The 19,799-nt window shown below is 43.5% G+C and overlaps 1 protein-coding gene across 1 annotated transcript; it reads right to left on the reverse strand.

Moving 5' to 3' along the window:
- Positions 1-13,189: 13,189 nt before the first annotated feature.
- On the reverse strand, positions 13,190-18,689 carry LOC123088617 (disease resistance protein PIK6-NP). The gene is made up of 4 exons (XM_044510832.1): positions 18,495-18,689; positions 17,635-17,914; positions 16,054-17,129; positions 13,190-15,583 (listed from the first exon to the last, which is right to left on the reverse strand). The coding sequence occupies exons 2-4, from the start codon at positions 17,692-17,694 to the stop codon at positions 13,429-13,431; spliced, it is 3,291 nt and encodes a 1,096-aa protein (XP_044366767.1). The 5' UTR covers positions 17,695-17,914; positions 18,495-18,689; the 3' UTR covers positions 13,190-13,428.
- Between the last annotated feature and the right edge of the window lie 1,110 nt (positions 18,690-19,799).

Raw genomic sequence — 19,799 nt, forward strand, 5'->3', positions numbered from 1 at the left:
AACCCAGATGCTAAGGGGATGTTTGGTTCAGAAGTCCTAGGACTTTTTCTAGTCCCAGGAACTAATCAAAAAATACTCTCTAGTAGAGTCTTTTTTTAGTCCATGTAGAAAAAGTCCCTCCCGTTTGGTTCCTAGGGACATTTTATGGACTTTTTCTAGTCTCTGAGACTAAAAAGTCCCTGAACCAAACACCCCCTAAGAGTGAGCTAACATACTTTATATTGAACTAAACCGCAGCTGGTTCATATCGTCTTGTTTGTTTCAGGATGGTTTGTCTATTACAGCCTTGGTTTTATTCGATGGTTGATATTTCACATGTATATTGCTCAAATTTTAAAAAATTGAATGGTGCTTGACACAAATTTCTGTGTGTCTCAAAACACAGTTCGATTGCAGTGCTTTTGTTCCGGTAGGACGCAGCCCTAGCGTGAAGAAACTTCTCAATGACATTCTCTATGGAATTGGCAAGAAAATGTACCCTGGTTTGGATGAAAGGTAGCTGATTGATGAAATCCGAGCATTACTTGAGAAAAAGAGGTACACACCCTATTATTTAATTTCATATATAGTTCAAGTAGTAAATGGGGAGTTGGATGAAAGGCAGCTGATTGATGAACTATGAGATAAAGAGGTATGCATCTATTATGTAGTTTCATACTATACATCAAATAGTAAATGGGGGCAAAGATAGCGTCACACCTGCGGAAAAATGAGTGACAAATTATGTTTGAGACATCTCTTATAGATGGGTTCGGATGGACTATTGTCATTCTTGTATATTTCCAAAAACTGTATATAGAGGGACAATCTGTAGACCTGTGGGATTCCAGACCATACATGTCGCAACAACCTTGTCCAGCTCAAACAGTGACGAGCGGTGAAAAGTAGTTTTTAAACCACTGGGAACCAATTCAGATGAGATGGATGAGATGAGATGAGATGAACTCCAAGGGCAATGTGTTTGAGATGAGACGGATGCAAGCGTGTGGACGTGAGGCTTCAGTAAATGTGTTTTTAAACCACTGGGAACCAATTCAGCCAGCTGAGCATCATCCAATTAATTCACTCAACCTCCACAGCTCGCGCCCGGCAAAACCAAGCAGAAACGGGAGAGGTGCACATATTCTGTCTCCTTGATCGTATCTTCTGGCTTGTGTACGTACGTACGTCTTGTTGTCATACTTGTAATATTTGAAAAGCTGCTCCGTATAGCTATTTTTTTTCTTTTACAGCATGAGCCTAACGCTATTGTACATGCGGCTCATAGCATGCAACCATGCTTACGGTTCAAATTTTGCAGGCGACGGGTGCTGCCTCATGCGTTCTCCCGAGCAACCGGCCATGCTCTTACTGTTGACATTGCTGCTTCTCTGCAACAACAGAGTCCGCATTGTCCATGGCTCAACGATCCATGAGAATAGCAGCGTCGTCGATCTGCACGCGCTGCTCGACTTCAAGCAAGGCATCACCGACGATCCACGAGGGGCCTTGAGCAGCTGGAGCAACACCACCCACTTCTGTCGATGGCGTGGTGAAAAGTGCACCACAACACGTCCATTTCGCGTCTCACGGCTTGTCCTCGCCGGCCTGGATTTAGCAAGACAAATCACCTCCTCTCTTGGAAACATGACCTTCCTTCGGGCGCTAGACCTTTCATCTAATAACTTGGTTGGCCCCATACCTATCCTTGGCCATCTCCAACATCTGCACACACTTTACCTGTACGACAACCATCTGCATGGCACAATTCCTGATTCGCTTACCAACTGTTCCATCCTGGCCAACTTAGATCTCTCTGTAAATTTGTTAGTGGGTCAAATTCCTCCAGACCTATACTTTCCTTCACATTTTTCATACCTAAACCTCTCAGAAAACTCCATAGTGGGTCCAATCCCTACGGAACTAGGTTTCCTTTCAAATCTGACTGTCTTAGATCTCTCTACAAACTTCCTTGTGGGTCAAATTCCACGAACACTAGGCCTCCTTTCAAATTTGATCTACTTGGATCTCTCCAAAAACATACTAGTGGGTCGAATTCCTCCGAGTTTAGGCTTTCTTCCAAATCTAGCATATATCTATCTTCGATCAAATCAACTGGAGGGGAGCATTCCTGATGAGCTTGGGCAATTGCAGGAATTAAAAGAGCTGATCCTGGGCAGTAACAAGCTTTCAGGTGGATTCCCACACGCCATCTTGAATATTTCAGCTTCTCTCCAAATTCTAGGCTTGGAGTTTAATATGCTAGGCAAAGCACTGCCACCTAAAATTGGAGACTTTCTGCCTAATCTAAAAGAACTTACCTTGGACAGCAACACGTTTGAGGGTGACATCCCAGCTTCCCTAGGCAATGCTACAGGGTTAGAAGTGATAGATTTATCAAATAACAGTTTCACGGGGCAAATTCCGATTTCTTTTGGAAAGCTTTCAAATCTGACCTTTCTAAACCTTGAGCTTAACCAGCTTGAAGCAAGGGAAAGCCGAGACTGGGAATTCTTCAATGAACTCACAAACTGTCGATCTCTGAAAGTGCTATCACTGTCTTACAATCAGCTTCAGGGACATATCCCGCAGTTCATTGGTAGCCTATCACCCAGCCTTGAGGCACTTTATTTATACAGAAACAGCTTAACGGGACAAATACCGCGAAGTATCCGAAACCTTAGTGCCTTGACTAAACTGGCACTAGGTGAAAATGATTTAACGCTGCGTTTGGATGTCTGTATTGGAGGCCTCCGTATTGAATTGGTTTCAATACCAATTCGGCATGGAAACTGTAATGGACATGAATACGAATTCGCTTGTTTGGATGCTCATGAATTGGCCCATGGAATCTATGTGAGGTTTCAATACCAAATCATGTTTGGATGTCAAACTATGGATTTGCATGGTGCTTTTTTTATGCATCAAATAAAAATTTGTACAATGTGTGCTATAAAAATTAACAAATCATATCATCTATTCAGCCTGATTTTTTTTACTAGTTACAACATTTATTTTATTTTTCTTTAAACTCAATCTGTGCTAAACTGAATAATTCTCAGTCTTCTATAACAGACGAACAAAAACTAAAGAAAAATCCTTTTGCTGCAAACAGACAATGCATCTCAAGCAACTCTAGATATAAAACTGAAGAAATGTCCTTCTGAAGCAACTCAGTCTATGCTCTTTGGAATCCCGCTGAAGCAATGCCATTCATGCGCCTATGAGTACATCTTCTCACGTACTGTCATGTTGGTGTTATAACAAAATACATATTCGAATTGATGCCAGCAAACACTTTATAGAAACCCAATTGATAACATCCAGATCATCATCACAATAAAAGAGACATAGCAGTACTCACACTGCAGCAAGACATGTTTTTATCTGAATAATATACACCACAGAGGAGGAGATGGGCGGCAGAGGAGTACGGGCGGCAAAGGAGGAGATGGGCGGCAGAGGAGTACGGGCGGCAGAGGAGGAGAGGGACCGGCGGAGGAGGGGGTACGGTGGACGCCGGAGCAGGGATAGAGCAGGAGCGGAGGAGGACGACTAGGTCCAGGCCAGGGCGGCCATGGAGGAGGAGATGGGCGACGGACGAGATGGGCAGCGGAGGAGCTGGAGCGGCCATGTGAGGAAGGGAACAGGAGTTGCGGTGGTGGGATTGCTTGCGCCGGTGTAGGAGCAGGAGGATGGCCGGTGAGGAGAGGTACCTGGCCGCCGCCGACGGTGGGCTTCACTGGGTGCCGCCTCCTCTTTTCTAGCTCGCGCGGTTCGTCCGTGGTCGAGCGGGGACGGGCGTTTCCAGCCAAATCGGAGGGGGAGTGCTCGCAAACGTGGGAGGGCTCGGCCTGTGCGACCGATTTCGGGACTGTATTCGTTTGATTTCAGCGGGCTGTTTCCGTGCGCATACCAAACAGCCGAATTGGGATTTCGGGAATACAAAATCCGATTCAGGGCCTCAATACAGACATCCAACCGCAGTGTAAGTGGTACGATTGAAGGATGGATTGGAAACCTGAAAAGCCTACGAGTGTTGGGTCTCCAGTCGAACAGTTTCACGGGCCCAATCCCATCCTCCATAGGCAATCTTACTTACTTGGAGTATCTGTCTATAAGTGAAAATGACTTCGGGGGCCTCATACCTGCCAGCTTTTGTAACCTCCAGCAGCTCACGTCCTTGGACCTTAGCCACAACAATTTCCAAGGTGGTATAACCCAGTTTGCTAACCTTATTCATCTTGAAAAATTGTATCTGTCATTCAACAACTTTACTGGCGGAATACAATGAGATTGGTGTCCACGTGCTCTCATTTACAAGCACAAGGGTGTATTCTGCCTTTTTCTCTTTCCTTTCTTTCACCTTGCACAGTAACTCTGTAACTAGCACCTTTTGCCTTATCTTGAGGCACTCCCCTTCTTAATGAATGAAAGCAGCGACCTGCCTGCATTTCGTCAAAAAAAAATGCAACGGAAGCAATTGTAGAGATGGTCATACTTTGTATTTATAGTTTGAATAATGTCTTTTGTATTGATTCACACATATTTGACTTGTTTGTACTACTTTTTTATATAAGACTTAGCACTTGTTTGGGCAACATGACCATGATGCAGAAACTCAAGTGCGATGTGAAGGAGAGTTAAGACTGAGTATCCTCACACTTGCCTGCAGAGCAGTTGAAGTTACTACTTACCAAGAGGTTAGGGATAGAATCGTAAGACTTGATGCTTACCTTCCCTGGTGCATACAGCATATACACAAACAAAAGACAATATTCTAATTCTGCAATCCAATGCCATTCTCTGCAATGAATTTTCACGGCGTATCGAAACTGTAAGCAAGCCTAGTTCATCCCTTCCCGATCAACACATTTGCAACAGGGAAAGAACTTAGCTCTCACTTTTACTGAGAAAAGGAACATTAATTTGTACGAAAGTAATGCATATGTCGAAGGCAATTACCTAATTAGATTCGCCTAGTAACCAAGCAGACAGAACAGCCTACACGCTGAAGAATATATACTTGTACTGAGAAGAGACTCGCCTGAAGTGGATTCACAATCTGAACCACCACACTTCAACCTTGGACTTGCATCGCGTTGCGAGGATTTAGTGGCTGGGTGGACAGAACTGTAACGGCTTCAGCCCCATGGCCGATGCGCACGGCACCTCCACATCCCTCCGCTCCGGCCGCCGGTGTTGCTCTCCCCTCCCCTCCCCTCCCCTGCTCACGGGGAGAGGAATCCGGGGTCGCTGAAGCCCCCAGGCGAAGGGGGGTGGAGAAGAGCGGATGGAGCGGCGGCTGAGGTTCGGCGACGGCATTGGTCTTTTCCCCTTTCTTCAGGAGAGGGAGAAAGAAGCCGAGCAAAATCAATTACCAATAACAATGGACCGGATTGTCTCAATGTTGTATCACATCATTTACCAAAATCAATTACCAATAACATTTACCAAAATCAATTACCAATAATTGCCGTGATCTACGCCATCATAATTACGCAAAACTTACCAACCTGAGCCTATTTTAATCATAATCAATTAGCAATAATCAATCATAATCAATTAGCAATAATTACCATGATCTAATAATTACGCAATAATTACCGCGATCTCGCTCCGACTGGAGACCTCCACCTTGGGCCGTCCGGTCCTCGCTCAAACCTCTCGATTCGAATTTCTGAGGCAGCCCTCCTCATGCCGCCGTCGACCTCCTTGCTCCAACCCCTATCTGTGTTGTACACGTACATATCTCTTTTCTACTACTATTAAACAAGCAAACATTTTCTTTCTTAAAGATACCCCGTTAAGAGTACATCGATTAATTATCACCGTTTGATCATCTAAATTAATGAAAGCTAACAGATCAGACTAATCTGATGAGATATCAAAGGGTGCAATAAGCAATTACTGAAGGCGGACAGCTCCACCGGCGGACGAAATTTTTCTACGCCTGCTTCGGCAACTTCCGCTCAAGCATCCCACCAAATCTTCGATAATTACTACTCCTATACCATATATAATTGCCATCTAATTATTATTATCCTTTTTTGTTGCCGGAGCATCTAATTATTAGTATCAACTAAAAGAGGAAGCCACTCAACCTAATTGATCTCTTCCTACCCCGCGTCTGATGCTATCGGCATCGAAACATGCCCCTTCATCCCTCCCTGTGCCCTCCCTATCTACGTCATCGTCCCTTCCTGTTATACCTCGGCTGAAAACATATCTTCTCTAATCCCTCGCACTATCCACCATTGCCTCTGCAACGCAACACACACCACCTCCGTCGCCGCCGTCTGGGACACCGGAGTTGCCGCGACCTCCGATTCGACGCGCTACCAGATCAGGGTGGAGACGGTCCGTGCCGGTCTGACCAGCCTGGTAGTCCTGTTTTCTGTGACTAGAACGCCTGCGCTCCAGACCGGGCCGGATCGAGCGGATCGAGCGGACCGACAAGTGGCGACGACGATCGGCGGCAGGAGACCATGACGAGCGCGCACGACGGCAGGAGGCCACGGCGACTGTCGCGGCGGCGCATGGCGGCAGGAGGCCATGGATGGCGCCTGCAGGAGACGTCTACGACGTGGATACCGGCAACGACGAGGACGACGAAGGAGCCATCGTGCTGGCCAGCCACGACAACTCTGGTGCGCTCCTGCACTCGCTGACGTTGTCCATGGGCTCTGGGTCCCTCTCCACCTGCGTCAGCGTGCAGTAGGTGCCCGCACGCGCCCATTCCTAAGGCGCTGCCGGCGACGAGTACATCGGACAGAAACAGGAGGATGCACACAACTTCGATGCATTGACTGTATAACCTCTTATTTTCGTGGATGTCTCCTGCACGCACATGCATTGACTGTATGGATGGAGCGAGGTTTGGTTTTTCTTCAGTTTTCTATAGGAACATGCAACATGAGACCTGACGACCTTTTCACGTGCATGGAATCATTTTCTGTGGACGAAGCGAGCGCGGCGGCGACGACATGTTCAATTTCATCGTCAGAGAAATAAGGACGAAGTGGGCGCCTGAGCCAGTTCTCTGCAGAGCAGAAGAACCGTCGTTGGGATCTGCCATACCTTGCTCGGAATACATCGAGAGTATCGCTCCTCTCCAAACAATGCCGAACATTTTCACGGTTCTTTCTTCTACTTCCTTACAAGCATTCCTATTTTTACAACTTGGGTTTGTAAGGACGTGTGTTGCTTAATACTCAATAATCCTAGGCCTTTCCGCAAAAAATAAATAAATTGAATGAAGTCTTCTTTTTGTTCACCTTCTCAACTACAACGAGACTGAAGATGCCTACGCTTTATAACAATTAATTAAACATATAAAAAACTGAGATAATTAGGTGCCAGTGCTCTATGCATACGATGATTCATTTAAATGATAGGTCGATTTGTAATATCTTTATTAGTATTAGAATATCTTTTCTATGGGAATTCTTATTTTTGTCGGTGACCAAGGTGGGCAAAAGCGGACCTGTATTATTTTCATTACCATTTATTTAAAAAACAGAAGGTGAAACAATCAAGCATCATCATTGATCGGAGTGGAGATCTGAGTCTGACCAACGCCTGCCTACCTCCGCCAAACCATCACTTCTAGACACACCAATGTCGCCTCCCACCAGACGCGGATCCAACCTGCGCGAGAAGAAGCAGATAGCCGCCAATGGGCGTCCTGACGGGCACCACTGGGGCTAAACCTTCCTGGGACTGCGCCCCCACAGACAACATAGGTGATGCCCCGACCCTCCCACATGGAGCCGCGCAACCACCACCGCCACCCATCATTGTCTAGGGGTGGCACTGTTGCTGAGAGGGACGCCTCCCTATGAGCAGCACGTGGCACACACCATCGGACCGCCACGCTCCACCGATCACCTGAGACCTGTGCCAAAATAACAGCCTGCGAAAAAGGATGCCCTGCCTCCACCTTCCTTGGGGCACATGTGGCTTTGTCGACGCCCCCTCCGACAGCGATGAAGCGAGGGAGGAGGGGGTGGTCTTGCGGTGCAGGTAGGGTTTTTTCCATGTCACCCGAGTAGAGTAACGCGAATATAATATTAGTCGAGACGTGTGTTGCACATGCACGCTTACTAGTGTGTGTAAACTATACAAGTCATCACTGTGCCCTTGTCTCAAAAAAAAGTCATCACTATGCCCACTTTTAGTTCTTTGGAGACCTCCTCGATTGCTTTTGGATCGTGACCATGTGCCTCAACACTGACGCCGTCTCCCTACTCTGACCGTGTGCCCGCGGTACTTGAGCACAATATTGAAACCATCAGTGCCTCTCTGTATCACTCGCATATAGACATATATATACTGAATGTTGTCTGTACTGAAACTTGAACAATGACATTGAATTCTTGACCTGCCTTTGTTGTTTGTGCTGACTGTTGGATGTTACATGCATGCAAGTCTTGGAGTGAATCTCACGCAAAAATCTAGAGCCTATTGAATTACACAATGTCCCTGATGAATGTGTGATGTGCATTAGCTCACGGTTTCAGAACCTTTGTGCAGCGTATATTAGGTGCCATCGAAACGGTGCTTTGCAATCCACCCTTCCCAACCAACATATCTGGGATCGGAGAAACAAAATAAGCTTTCATTTTTTTGTTGAAACAAAGGGAATGTTTATACGAAAATGATAATGTCTTCAAAACTACCTCAAATGGAAAAGTGTTTAAGATGAAAATTCTTCACCTCATACTGTTTTGCCTTTTGAATCATCTCAATCCAAGGCCATTTGCAAAATTCACTGCCAACACATTCCCACCTGACCATGTCCAGAATACGGTGCCAGACACCAGACACTCATGTCTGATACATGATGCAAGTTATTCGACCCTCAAGATTGACTCAACTAAAAAAGTGAACAACTGAAATTTGTCAGCATCACCGGGGCGCACAACTTTGCTTTTAGCTTCATCTCCATCTAGGGTCATATGCAACCTCTCCAAAGCTACTCGATCGGTTTCGTAGCGATCGATCGCTAATATATACTTCCTACTTCCGCGGTGCTACCCACGACCACGACAATGCAGATCTAGCTTGGTAAAGACCATCATTGGGCAGATTCTCACGCTCGAGGTCCAGATGATACCTACCACAAGTGCACCAGTGATCAGCATCTCCTGCTTGGCATACATATATTCGTGTAGCACCTCATGCGCTTTGCCTCATAAAAGCCAATGTACAATTGCACTTTTTTAGTATCTAGCATTCCGAGGACATTCTCATAATGTATTATTGTTGTTTATTCTACTCAACATGACTTTACAAATTCTGATGCATCATCCCCTATTTGTCACGTAAGTTCTTACCAGCAAGTCGAATGGTTAAAGCTATCATATATTCCATTAATTAGTTGAAAGCACCTACACTTATAGTTCCACACATGGTGAATTTGGTTGATAGTTCGTACATGCAAACTATTTTGCTATTACTATAGCATGGTAGGAACCATAGAATAAGTCACTCAAGACAAGAACTGCAAAGAAAACATTGAGAATTGGGTTTTTTAAGGGTTAAGAATTGGGTTGATAGTTCAGTTACAATGCATTTTTAGTATAATACAACACGTAAACAGTGAACAAATCACGAAAGCAAGAAAAAAAATAAAAAAAAATGATGCACCGCGTCACGCTTTGACGCGTGTATCGCGTCACCTCAACTTTTTTTTATGTTGTTTTCTTTGAGTTGCATTTCCTCTGGTCTTTTTTTTCCATTAAATGTTTGTTTTGTTTTTGTTTATCTTTTCCATTTATTTTTTCTGCTTCTATCTCATTTTAAACTTTTTGTATCTATATTGTTTTCTTGGTTTTCTCCTTTTCTGTTATATTTTTCTTTGTCTACTGATATTTTACCTTATTTTCTTTATTCCTGGGAGGTAAAATATATGTTTTTCAAAGAGTGATGTGAAGAATTATTTAGATATGCCAACATTTTTTAAACTATAGTTTTTAATTAGATGAACATTAACCTGGAAAAAAAGTACATGAAGATTTCATTACATTGTGCACAATTTTTTTTTCTAAATTTCAAATAGTACTTGAACATTTTACCTGCTTCTTTCTTATAAAATAAAAAAGTTTTAACAAACACATTTTTTAATGCATGATGTTTCAAAATATATGATGAACATATGGATACACGTTAAACATCTTACAAATACACTATGAGTATTTTTAAATAGATGATGAACTTTGAAAATACACGATATTTTTTTATAAATAGAGGATGAACATTCATGACACATTAAGTTTTTTATATTCATGTAGAACTTTTAATATTATAAGATGGATATTTATTTTATTCATGAGCATTTGTCAATACATGATAATTTTTTTTCATAAATACACAATAAAGAGTTTTCATGCATAATGGACATTTTCCATGCACGATGAACAATTTGTAAATACACCATGAACATTTTTAAAATAAATGCTGAACATTTTTTAATACATAGTCGAACATTTTATATACACGATGAGCAGTTTACAATAGACCGTGAACATTTATAAAATACATGATTAATATTTATGAAGTACTTGATGAAACTTTTTTAGGCAGACGATGACATTTTTATAAGACGCACTGAGATTTTTCACATGCACATTGACATTGTTTATATATATACTACATACAATGCTATATATTTTGAAAATCATGGGAAACTGTTTTTAATTACACATAAATTTACCATACTAACAATTTTTTTTCGGTATACGAGAACATTGTTTTAAAAATAGAAAAATATATCTGTTTTGTATGGTGACTTTTTGTTGCGACGATGTCTGCTCCAGCGTCGGCACGGAGCTTGGCAGGTAGTCATGTTGGTCTTTACATGACTTGTACTTTGATCTTTATGATATGAATGAGACACGTTCTACCATGGCAAAAAAAAATAGACATGAAAAATCTTTATATCTGCGAATACTTTTTGAAATAAGTGGATATTTTATTTTGTAAACACTTGATATTTGTGTAATTTGCACACAAAAATAAAAATGTTAAATAAAAGAAGAAAATTAGGCGCTGCTGGGCCTAGCGCAGTGCCACGCACTTTAGGTGACTGTACCACCCCATCGGAACTCCCATGGGCCATGGCGACTGCCCCCGCCGCCGCCGCCGCCGCCGCCGCACTCACCCGCGACGAGGCCGCCATCGGCTGCTGCGCGGCCCTGCTCTCCTGCGAGGCCGCGCGCTGCGCCTCGCCAGCAAAAGACGAGGCCCACGTCGCCGCCGACCTCAAGAGGTCCTCCAATCTTGTTGCTGGAGACGGAGGAGGCGCCTCCGCGCCGGCCGCGCTCCGCAAGATGCCCGCCGTGCACGGGACTTTTCGCGCGGCGGCGCGAGCTCAACGCTTCCGTCAGGACTGCTGGGGAAGTGGGACGCCGCTGCCGCTGAAACCGGCGAGGGGAAGGAGGAGGAGGCGCTGCGCAAGGGCCATTGCTGATGCTGAGCTATGGGCAGCAGCTCATCAGATAAATCGAAAGGCGACATGAAGAATAAGTGTTTCGGTTGGGGATTAGTGAAGGAAGCTAAGGGGAGCCTAAAGTGAATTAGCGATGAGGAGGTTGCCTAAAGTTCCCAAGGTATGAATTAACCAACCACTGCGCACGTTTTTTTTACTTATATTCAGTACATTTCAGAACCATCCTGAACAAATAGCAAGAGTCAATTCTATGTCTAAATGCTTATCCTTGCTCCTGTCCTGCTAGGCAACACGTGACTTTGGGGCAGATCAAATGGCCATAAGGCGGCGTGCGCTTTCATTAATAGCATGTGTATTTGAGATGCACGGTGCTGTTCAACTCGACACACCTTGTACACACTTGAGTTGAGAGAAACCCTTATGGGAAAAATATGGTGAAGACTTATGAGAAACCCTTATGAGTTGGTGTATGACCTTCTTGATCAGGTACAGACAGTTTCAATGTATTTTTATAATTAATGTTAGCTGAAGAGTTTGGTTTGGCTGAACATCCCAAATTGTGTTTGATTTGTCATGTGCTGGTTTTGTATATAAATTATTATCCGGACAAGGTTAATCCCAGAACTCTTACAACCACGGCATTCAACAACTCTGTCAATCCTTTATTGCATTACATACATTCCTAGATGTTTGAACTTTGAAATCTTACCATCATGTAACCTGCAGGCTGCCTGAGCTTTGCTCTCTGCGGTATGATCTTGCCATGAATAACATAAGTGCACTGAGGAGGTACCAGGTAGCAAAATTACACAGGAGAGAGATAAACCATAAAAGGGAAGATACCGAGATTTCTACCAGTGTGACTTTGACATTGCTGGAGTATATGAGCAAATGGAATTCTGACAGAATTGCTGGATAGGCTAGATATTGGCACGTACGATAAAATAAAATCACAGAAAGTTGCTTGATGTCATGCTGGAGATCTGTGGTGAGCCTCCTGAGAAGTTCAGAATGGTCTGCTCAAGCATCGACAAGCTTGACAAACTGGCATTCGAAGAGGTGAGGTAAGAACTGCTATGCATGCAGTGGTAGTAACTACTACTCTGTTTCTTGGCAGCAGATCATATTGACACTTTGCATCATTCTTTGGCTCTGTCGGCGGAGATGAGGTACCCTGTTCTCCCCCCCCCCCCCCCCCCCCCATGCTCCTGGTTTGTTCTTCAGATTAGTATCCATTTCTGTGATAAATGACTGTGTAGGATCTACTCTCCTGAGCGCTCTGAAACCTTACATTTTGGATGTATACACAGCCAAAATTTCAAAAACTGTTACTGGTAGTATTGAACTTATATGCATTCGACAATTCCCCTGATAAAATAAATGACTTTGTTGTCAATGTCCAAACACAAAAATTGGTTGTTTCCAAACACGAAACATGGTGTAGTTTGCTACAGTATCGTCGCAAAGAAGAAGTCTTCGAGCATTTATATAGAAAACAGGGGTTTCTTCTTTACTTCGCTAAGACAATCAAACACGTAGAAAGCAGGAGTTCCTGGTAAAATAGGTTAACACAAACTCTACCATTGCCTGCATGCATTTGAAGGCAATCTACCTTCCTAAAACTCCAGCACTTTGGGCAAGAGACCTCCATACACCAAATGAACCGTGTGACTGCTATTTAGTTAAATATAAGGTACAGAAATCTCAATCAAACATGTACTGTGGGATATATACAACCATAACCAAACACAAGGTAAGTTCAAAAAGATCAATAAATGAAGTAACATTACAATAGAAGTACAAATTACAAGAATCAGTGACGGATTCAACAGTACCACATACATATGCATTACAAGAATCAATAATGGATGCAGTCTATTTATTTAGCCCTCGAGAAGGCGATGCAAACTTGAGGAAACAACCCCCACTTAATTATACAATACGTACCAGATGATTTGTTGGTCAACTGAAAAATAATGTGACATATTCCAATCTCTTCACTCGGTGATTATCTTTGGCCACTTGCTGGCGTACTTTTCATCCAAGTACTTGGGGGTGTCCTTCAAATCATCTACCAAGAACTTGGTTATTTCATCTGCTTGATTACCAACACTGAGATGCACCTCTTGGAGGCTTTTGAGAGTCTCTATGCCGTAAATCCCTTCAAAGGCTTCGAACCGCATATCAATCCTCTCCAGTGCTGGCATTACCTCTTTTCCTGTAACTGCAAAGCTCAGCCTTGGGACCAGAGTTGCAAAGAAGCGAAGCAGCTTTAGACTCTTGAATCCTCCAGGTGGAATAATGATCTCCCTGTCGGTAAGCTGTTTATTTTCCTCAAGAATGTCCACTATGTCCCTATCATCATTGGCTGCACTGAGTGTAAAGGTGAGCGTAAACAATTTGGGTAGGTCCTGGATGAGCTTGAAAGTATCAGTCCGAAGAACTGTCACAGAAAGGGTCAGCTTATAGAGGTTATTGAGTTCTTTGATCCACTGTGGGGGCCTTTCCATCTTGCCAGACAACTCTAGGCCGATGATGTATCTTGGAGGAGTGGTCATGGTGTCTAGTGAGTTGATAAAATTAGAGCTCTCATCATTGATTGCCAATGTCTGCAGACCGCAGCTACAGAGGTACTCAATGGAGGAGCGTAATTGTTTGAAGGTCTGACCACCTTCCCTTATATTGAGCTTGTAAATGGCAAGCTTCCTTAGCCCTGTCAGCTGATGAAGGCTTGCTACAGCTGATGAGTCCTCACCGATTTCAATCCCTGACAAGATACGAAGTGCTTTCATCGGCTCCTTGTTCTTCTCATGTGGCAACTTCAAAGCCTTCTTTGTGTTTTTGTTCCCTCCAAGCATGCTACGGAGCTGTTTGAGCTGTCCAAAAGCTTTTGGCAGCACCCCGACATTTGTCTCCCTTATGTCAAGAGTTTCTAGATACTGGAGCTTCTCGATCTTTGATGGAATCTCAGAAACCTCTGTTCGTCGGAGGCTCAAATACTTCAGCACTAGCATTTTACATATGTCATTCATATGCTTATTTGTCAAACCCTTCCAGCCCTCAAGATCTAGCACTTGGATTATTCCATTGTTGAATGAATGGAAAGGGAGCCGTCTGTTCTGGCTTCCAAACGCTGTCAATGACCGCACTTGAGACAAGTTCATGCCTTTTGTGGAATTCCCATGCTTGGAACCACTGCTTTGCATGGAGAGTCGACGAACTTTGTTGCTAGGAGTTGGCATCAGCCAATGTCCACCAACGACAGTAATAAAATTCTCTTCACTTGACTTGGACACGATATATTCAAGGATCATGTCATGAACCTTAAATGATTTGACCTTCCCATTGCTGCTGTGATCCACAGGACGTATTATCTTCCTGCTTACAAGCTGATTGAAGTATGTTTCTGCCACTTCCTCTGCACTCAACCCTTGCTTCTCAGCGACGAAACATTCTGATATCCATCGCCGGGTCAGACGCTTCTTACTAATTTTTGAGCCCTTGGGGAATATGCTCAGATACAATGAGCAGGTCTTGAGATCTGCTGGCAAATCATTATAGCAGTAATCAAGTATCCTTGTGACCCCCTCCAATGTAAGCGGAGCCACCTGCTCCGGAAATAATGACTTGCAAACTTTACTCCAATGATCATTGTTTTTTGTTGGGTTGCAAGCCACAAGGCCAGCCATGGTGACTATGGCCAAAGGCAGGCCCCCGCAATATTTCCATATCTCCTCATGGACCGCTTCTTTCTCCCGATCTTTGCTGCCTTGTGGATCAGAAACACGATCATTGAGCCAATCTTTTGCATCGGCCTCACTAGGAACATCAGTTGAATGCAGATGATCACTTCCATCTCCTTCGGAGGACCCGGTATCAACAACTTGAGATCTTGTATCCATTCTTTCTCTTTCTTTGCTGCTTGGGGATTCAGAAACACCCTGTTGATATAGATTTTTGGAGTCAACATCACTTAGAACATTAACAGTGTGCAGATAATCAGTTCCATCTCTTTCTGAGCACGCAGCACCAACAGCTTGAAATCTTGTAGTTACTATCACTCTACTATCTTTTGTATTATCATGTGGCAACCAATTTCTAATGGTCTCCCATGTTTCTACAGACCATATATCATCAACCAAGAGGAAATACCTGCCAAGAAAAAGGAAACAAAATACAAGTGAGAAGAATGCATCACATCAATGTGGTGATCACCTAGATCTTCCCAATTTGATGTTTATTTATGCGTTAGTGATACAATACACAGTTCCTTACATATTTTTTTCAAAAACTAAGATGATATTTACCTAGAAATGTTAATTTTAGCTATATCTCATTGCTGAGCATTCAGTTATAAAAATTGCACAAATATTCCTTGTGCAACTTTAACAAAATTAATATTTTGATGCTTAGTTAGCAAGGCACCACTACATGTATAACTTTGTATTTATTCTTTCTTCAAAACTCCCATTGTTCAGTCACCATCGTACTCCCACCATTGTATTAAAGTTAGTACAAAGTTGGGTCATCTATTTTGGAACGGAGGGAGTACATACGTAAGAATAAAATTGTTACGCTAAACAGCTATATATAGAAAAAGCAAAGCTATGATTTGGAGGTACCTCCTTCCATCCAGCCGCTTTTTGAGTTCTTCGATAAGTTGGTCATGGTTCATTGTTTCTATCTTACTCTGAGTGATGCCATCATTGCTTTGCGGCCTGTGACCAGAGAGCATTGACACAACTCGCTTCACCGAGCTTGTAATGTCTTCCACTAGGCTTTTCTTCTCCAACTTCCCTGTGTTGCTGCCTTCCTTCTCCTCCTTTGACTTGATTTGACTATCTTTTGGCTTGATTTGACCAAGAATATCCCTGAGGACTTCATCTTCGTCAAAGTTCTGAGACACCGTGACCGATGCCTGGCAGTCAAATTCATTCCTGAAATCTCGGTACAATGCCATGGCAATGGTGGTCTTTCCCACACCACCGAATCCAATCAAGGACACAACAGCTCGATGTGAGCCTTTATCACGTTTGGTTAGCCAACCCCCGAGCTTCTCCATGTCCACCTTCACTCCCACGGGGTTCTCTGTGCGGATGAGCTGACGGCTTGCGACCAAATGCTCAGCAATGCCATACGTAACAGCATGGGTTGCTCCGGCTCCAGAGCTTGTTCTTGGGTTTGGATTGTTCACTCCGTATCTGTTGCGTCGCTCAGCAATGTATTGTGCCCGGACCTTGAGCTCGGCAATCTTGGAAGCAATGTCTCGGCGAGGCCAGAATGTCCATACCTCGTAGATTGCCGTCACAATGAAAGAGCATCTTGCATCGCTGAGGGAGTCTTGAGGGAGCCGATGAGCAAAATCATCGATGCAGTCTTCCATGTCATATGACATGTCACGGATCTGCTTCATCCAGTTCTTGAGCCGGCGATCATGGTCGTCCAGGGCAGAACCGAGGTCGCCAAGAAAGGCCTGCATGCAGGCGAGCTCGTCGTTGATGTACTGGATGTCACCGCGGACACCCCGGATCAAAGTGTACTCTTGAGCAAGGAGGCTGCCCAGCTTGCCAAGGAGAGATCTCATGGTGGCTTCCGAAGCACCCACTACAAACTCCATCTTCTCCTCTGCTTTCAATAAAGGTCTTCTTTTTTCTGTGCAAGACTTCACCAATACAATCTGTCCCTTGTTGTTGTTGCTCTATGAAAGATGAAAAAAGAGAGATAAGGGTACGGTCAACATCGAAAATAATTAAATAGAAAAAAGGCTCCACATGTCTAATCAGATCATGTAACAATTCTTGTGAATGTCAAATTGTCCTAATAAAGGAACTTATGTAAACTTAAGTTTTACCTATACCGTTAAACAATATACCCAATTTTTTATGCATATATCATGGCTTACAGAATTGGTAACCACAACATATATCAACACCACTATGTTACCCCCTGCCCAAAATGAAATGGAAACAAACAATACCTAAAGTAACTCCTCCCATGTCTATGGTTGCATATGATGCTAAAGAAATTGTGGACATTATGCACTTCAAGAATTTACTGAATGGCATTTTCCAATTTATACTTTTTTTATATGTCACAGTGCTAATTAATTGAGTAAAAACATGCTCAACGATAATGGTTGGTTGGCAACATAATGGTTGGAGTACCAGACAACAGAAAATGGAGATTGGGAGCATAGGAGGCACCTGCAAACTGGACAATAAGCTGGTTGCTAAGGAGTCTTGAGCAGTCACTGGCCAGGGCATCCACCCTCGAAGGCGTCAGGTGCACAGGCGGACGCACACCCTCGAAGGCCGCCAACCCAGCTTGCCAAAAAGAGTCTTCATGGTCGTTCCTAATGACCCACCACAAACTTCATCTTCTTCTCCGTTGTTGCAAGCGCAGCAAAGTATGAGTTCTGCAGAAAGTTCAGATCAAGCATAGACAGAGTTCACTGCCCTTCCCACCTCCTCAGCAGTTGTCAATCTATAAAAGAAATGGCAAAATATTGTACAGGCTGTCATCATTCCATAAATCGTGGAGAGAAATTAATTTAGAAAACACTAGACCCATATAGGCAAGTCAGCTTGGTATTCAGAATACCCAGGCTTCAGAAAAAAAAATACAGTCAAGTCAGAACATGAAACAATTCTTGTGAGTACTCAATCGTCCCCAACCAAATAACCTTTAAAAACATGGCAATTGGTACTGTTTGTTGTGGTGAAATTTTAATCACTGATGGATGCTAGATCTTCTAGTCTTTACTGTATTACGACTAGTAGATCTGTCCCGCTAACCACAATATGAACTTCATTTGTTATCCCACCAACTGACACGAAAAATCAACAAAATTCATGTGTAGCATCTTTTGTCCATGCTTGCGGAGAGCTGTGAAATCAATGTTGAAGAAGTTCTAGAAATTAGATAGTTCAACAATTCCAATTGATTGGCAGTTTCAACTTTGTGGCAACAAACATGAAGCTATGCTCTTGATTACTTCGATCTTCCCTTCCTCAAAAAAAAGCGAGAGAGAAACAAAAGAAGGGCGATGAGCAGAGATGGGCACCTGTGACGCTGGCTGCCGAGTAGGCACTAGCAGTCAGTGGCCGCCGTCAAAGGCGGCAGCGGCGGAGGCCTATGGATGGCGTGGTGGCTCCCGGGTAGGGGGATGGATGGACTGGTGGAAACAAGAAGACACTGGGAGCGACGCAAAGGAGCTCGCGAATCACGGGAAAGAAGGCGGTGGAGAAATTAGGAGGTCCGGTTCAGTTGGTAGCAGCAGCTAATAGTACTAGTATACCAATATATGTGCTCTGATGGCCAAAGATAACTACTTAATTAATTATACTGTGCTTAATTACTAATTAAGACACATATATCCATTCTCCTGGCTATGCACATATCAGCACCTAAGGCCAAAAAACAGCCCATGATATGCATATAAAGGTTGCGGCAGCAATTAAATCATTTCAGTGCATTGTAGTACAATCTATTTGTCTAACTACCAGTACACAAGGCAAACGTTTTTCTGATTTAACTTTGACCACATAACTAAAAAAATGCCAGGAAGAGGGAGAAATTATGATTCAAAAGATTTGTTCAGAGATATTGGAGGATTGAAATCATTAGATTTTGTTTCCGGCATGGCTTGCCACGTCCTCCTTCCACCTTCCGTCGCCACTTGATGTCCACCCCGACTTTGTCATTGTGCAATGTCGTCACTAGCATCATTTCGTCATTTGTCGGGCACACGATTTTTCTATATGAGTGAGGATACAACTCTCCTGACCTCTGTACCAAATGAATCACACACACCCAATCACAGATGTACGCTATATCAACTACATACAATCCGAGAACATATGGAGGAGTGGTAGCACTATAACCAAGATCCACGATTTCATAATTGTCGACAGTAACACCAAGATTGCAACCACCCGGCACACATATAGATAGCCTGCAAAAAAAAGAAAAAGATACATTGATTCAGTCAAAGATCGTATCATTACGGCATAACCAGAGGGAGGGAGGTACAATGCGGTGTCCTTTTTCATTGTGCCTTTGTCTTTCGCTTTGGTCATGTCGCCCATAAAAATAAACACGGGTATCATCATTCGAGTTGGAGGCGAGGAAAGCTGCTGCCCTCTCTGCTTGGGCTGATGCATGCATGGAGTAGCTTTGCTCGCTTGACAAGGAAAAACATCTACAGAAGTGCAAATAGTGTATATGTTCGTTGCTTCACAAGACAGCAAGCGTTGTTATATTGGCTGTAATATAGTGACGGTTGCTTTTTGTCTTGAGATCACAGTTTGGCATGCCATCTTCACTGGTCACCGTTGTACTAATATTAATATAATGAGGCTTTGCTCGT

Source organism: Triticum aestivum, chromosome 4A, assembly GCF_018294505.1.
Source record: "Triticum aestivum cultivar Chinese Spring chromosome 4A, IWGSC CS RefSeq v2.1, whole genome shotgun sequence".
Classification (NCBI taxonomy): Eukaryota; Viridiplantae; Streptophyta; class Magnoliopsida; order Poales; family Poaceae; genus Triticum; species Triticum aestivum.

Bases quoted from the DNA above. Each gene is read 5' to 3' on its own strand.
- LOC123088617 (XM_044510832.1), bottom strand. From the start codon at position 17,694: ATGCCCTGGCCAGTGACTGCTCAAGACTCCTTAGCAACCAGCTTATTG. The intron at 17,130-17,634 runs GTGCCTCCTATG...CATCTTTCATAG, and splicing joins GCTTATTGTCCAGTTTGCAG to AGCAACAACAACAAGGGACA. The intron at 15,584-16,053 runs GTACCTCCAAAT...TTTTCTTGGCAG, and splicing joins AAGCGGCTGGATGGAAGGAG to GTATTTCCTCTTGGTTGATG.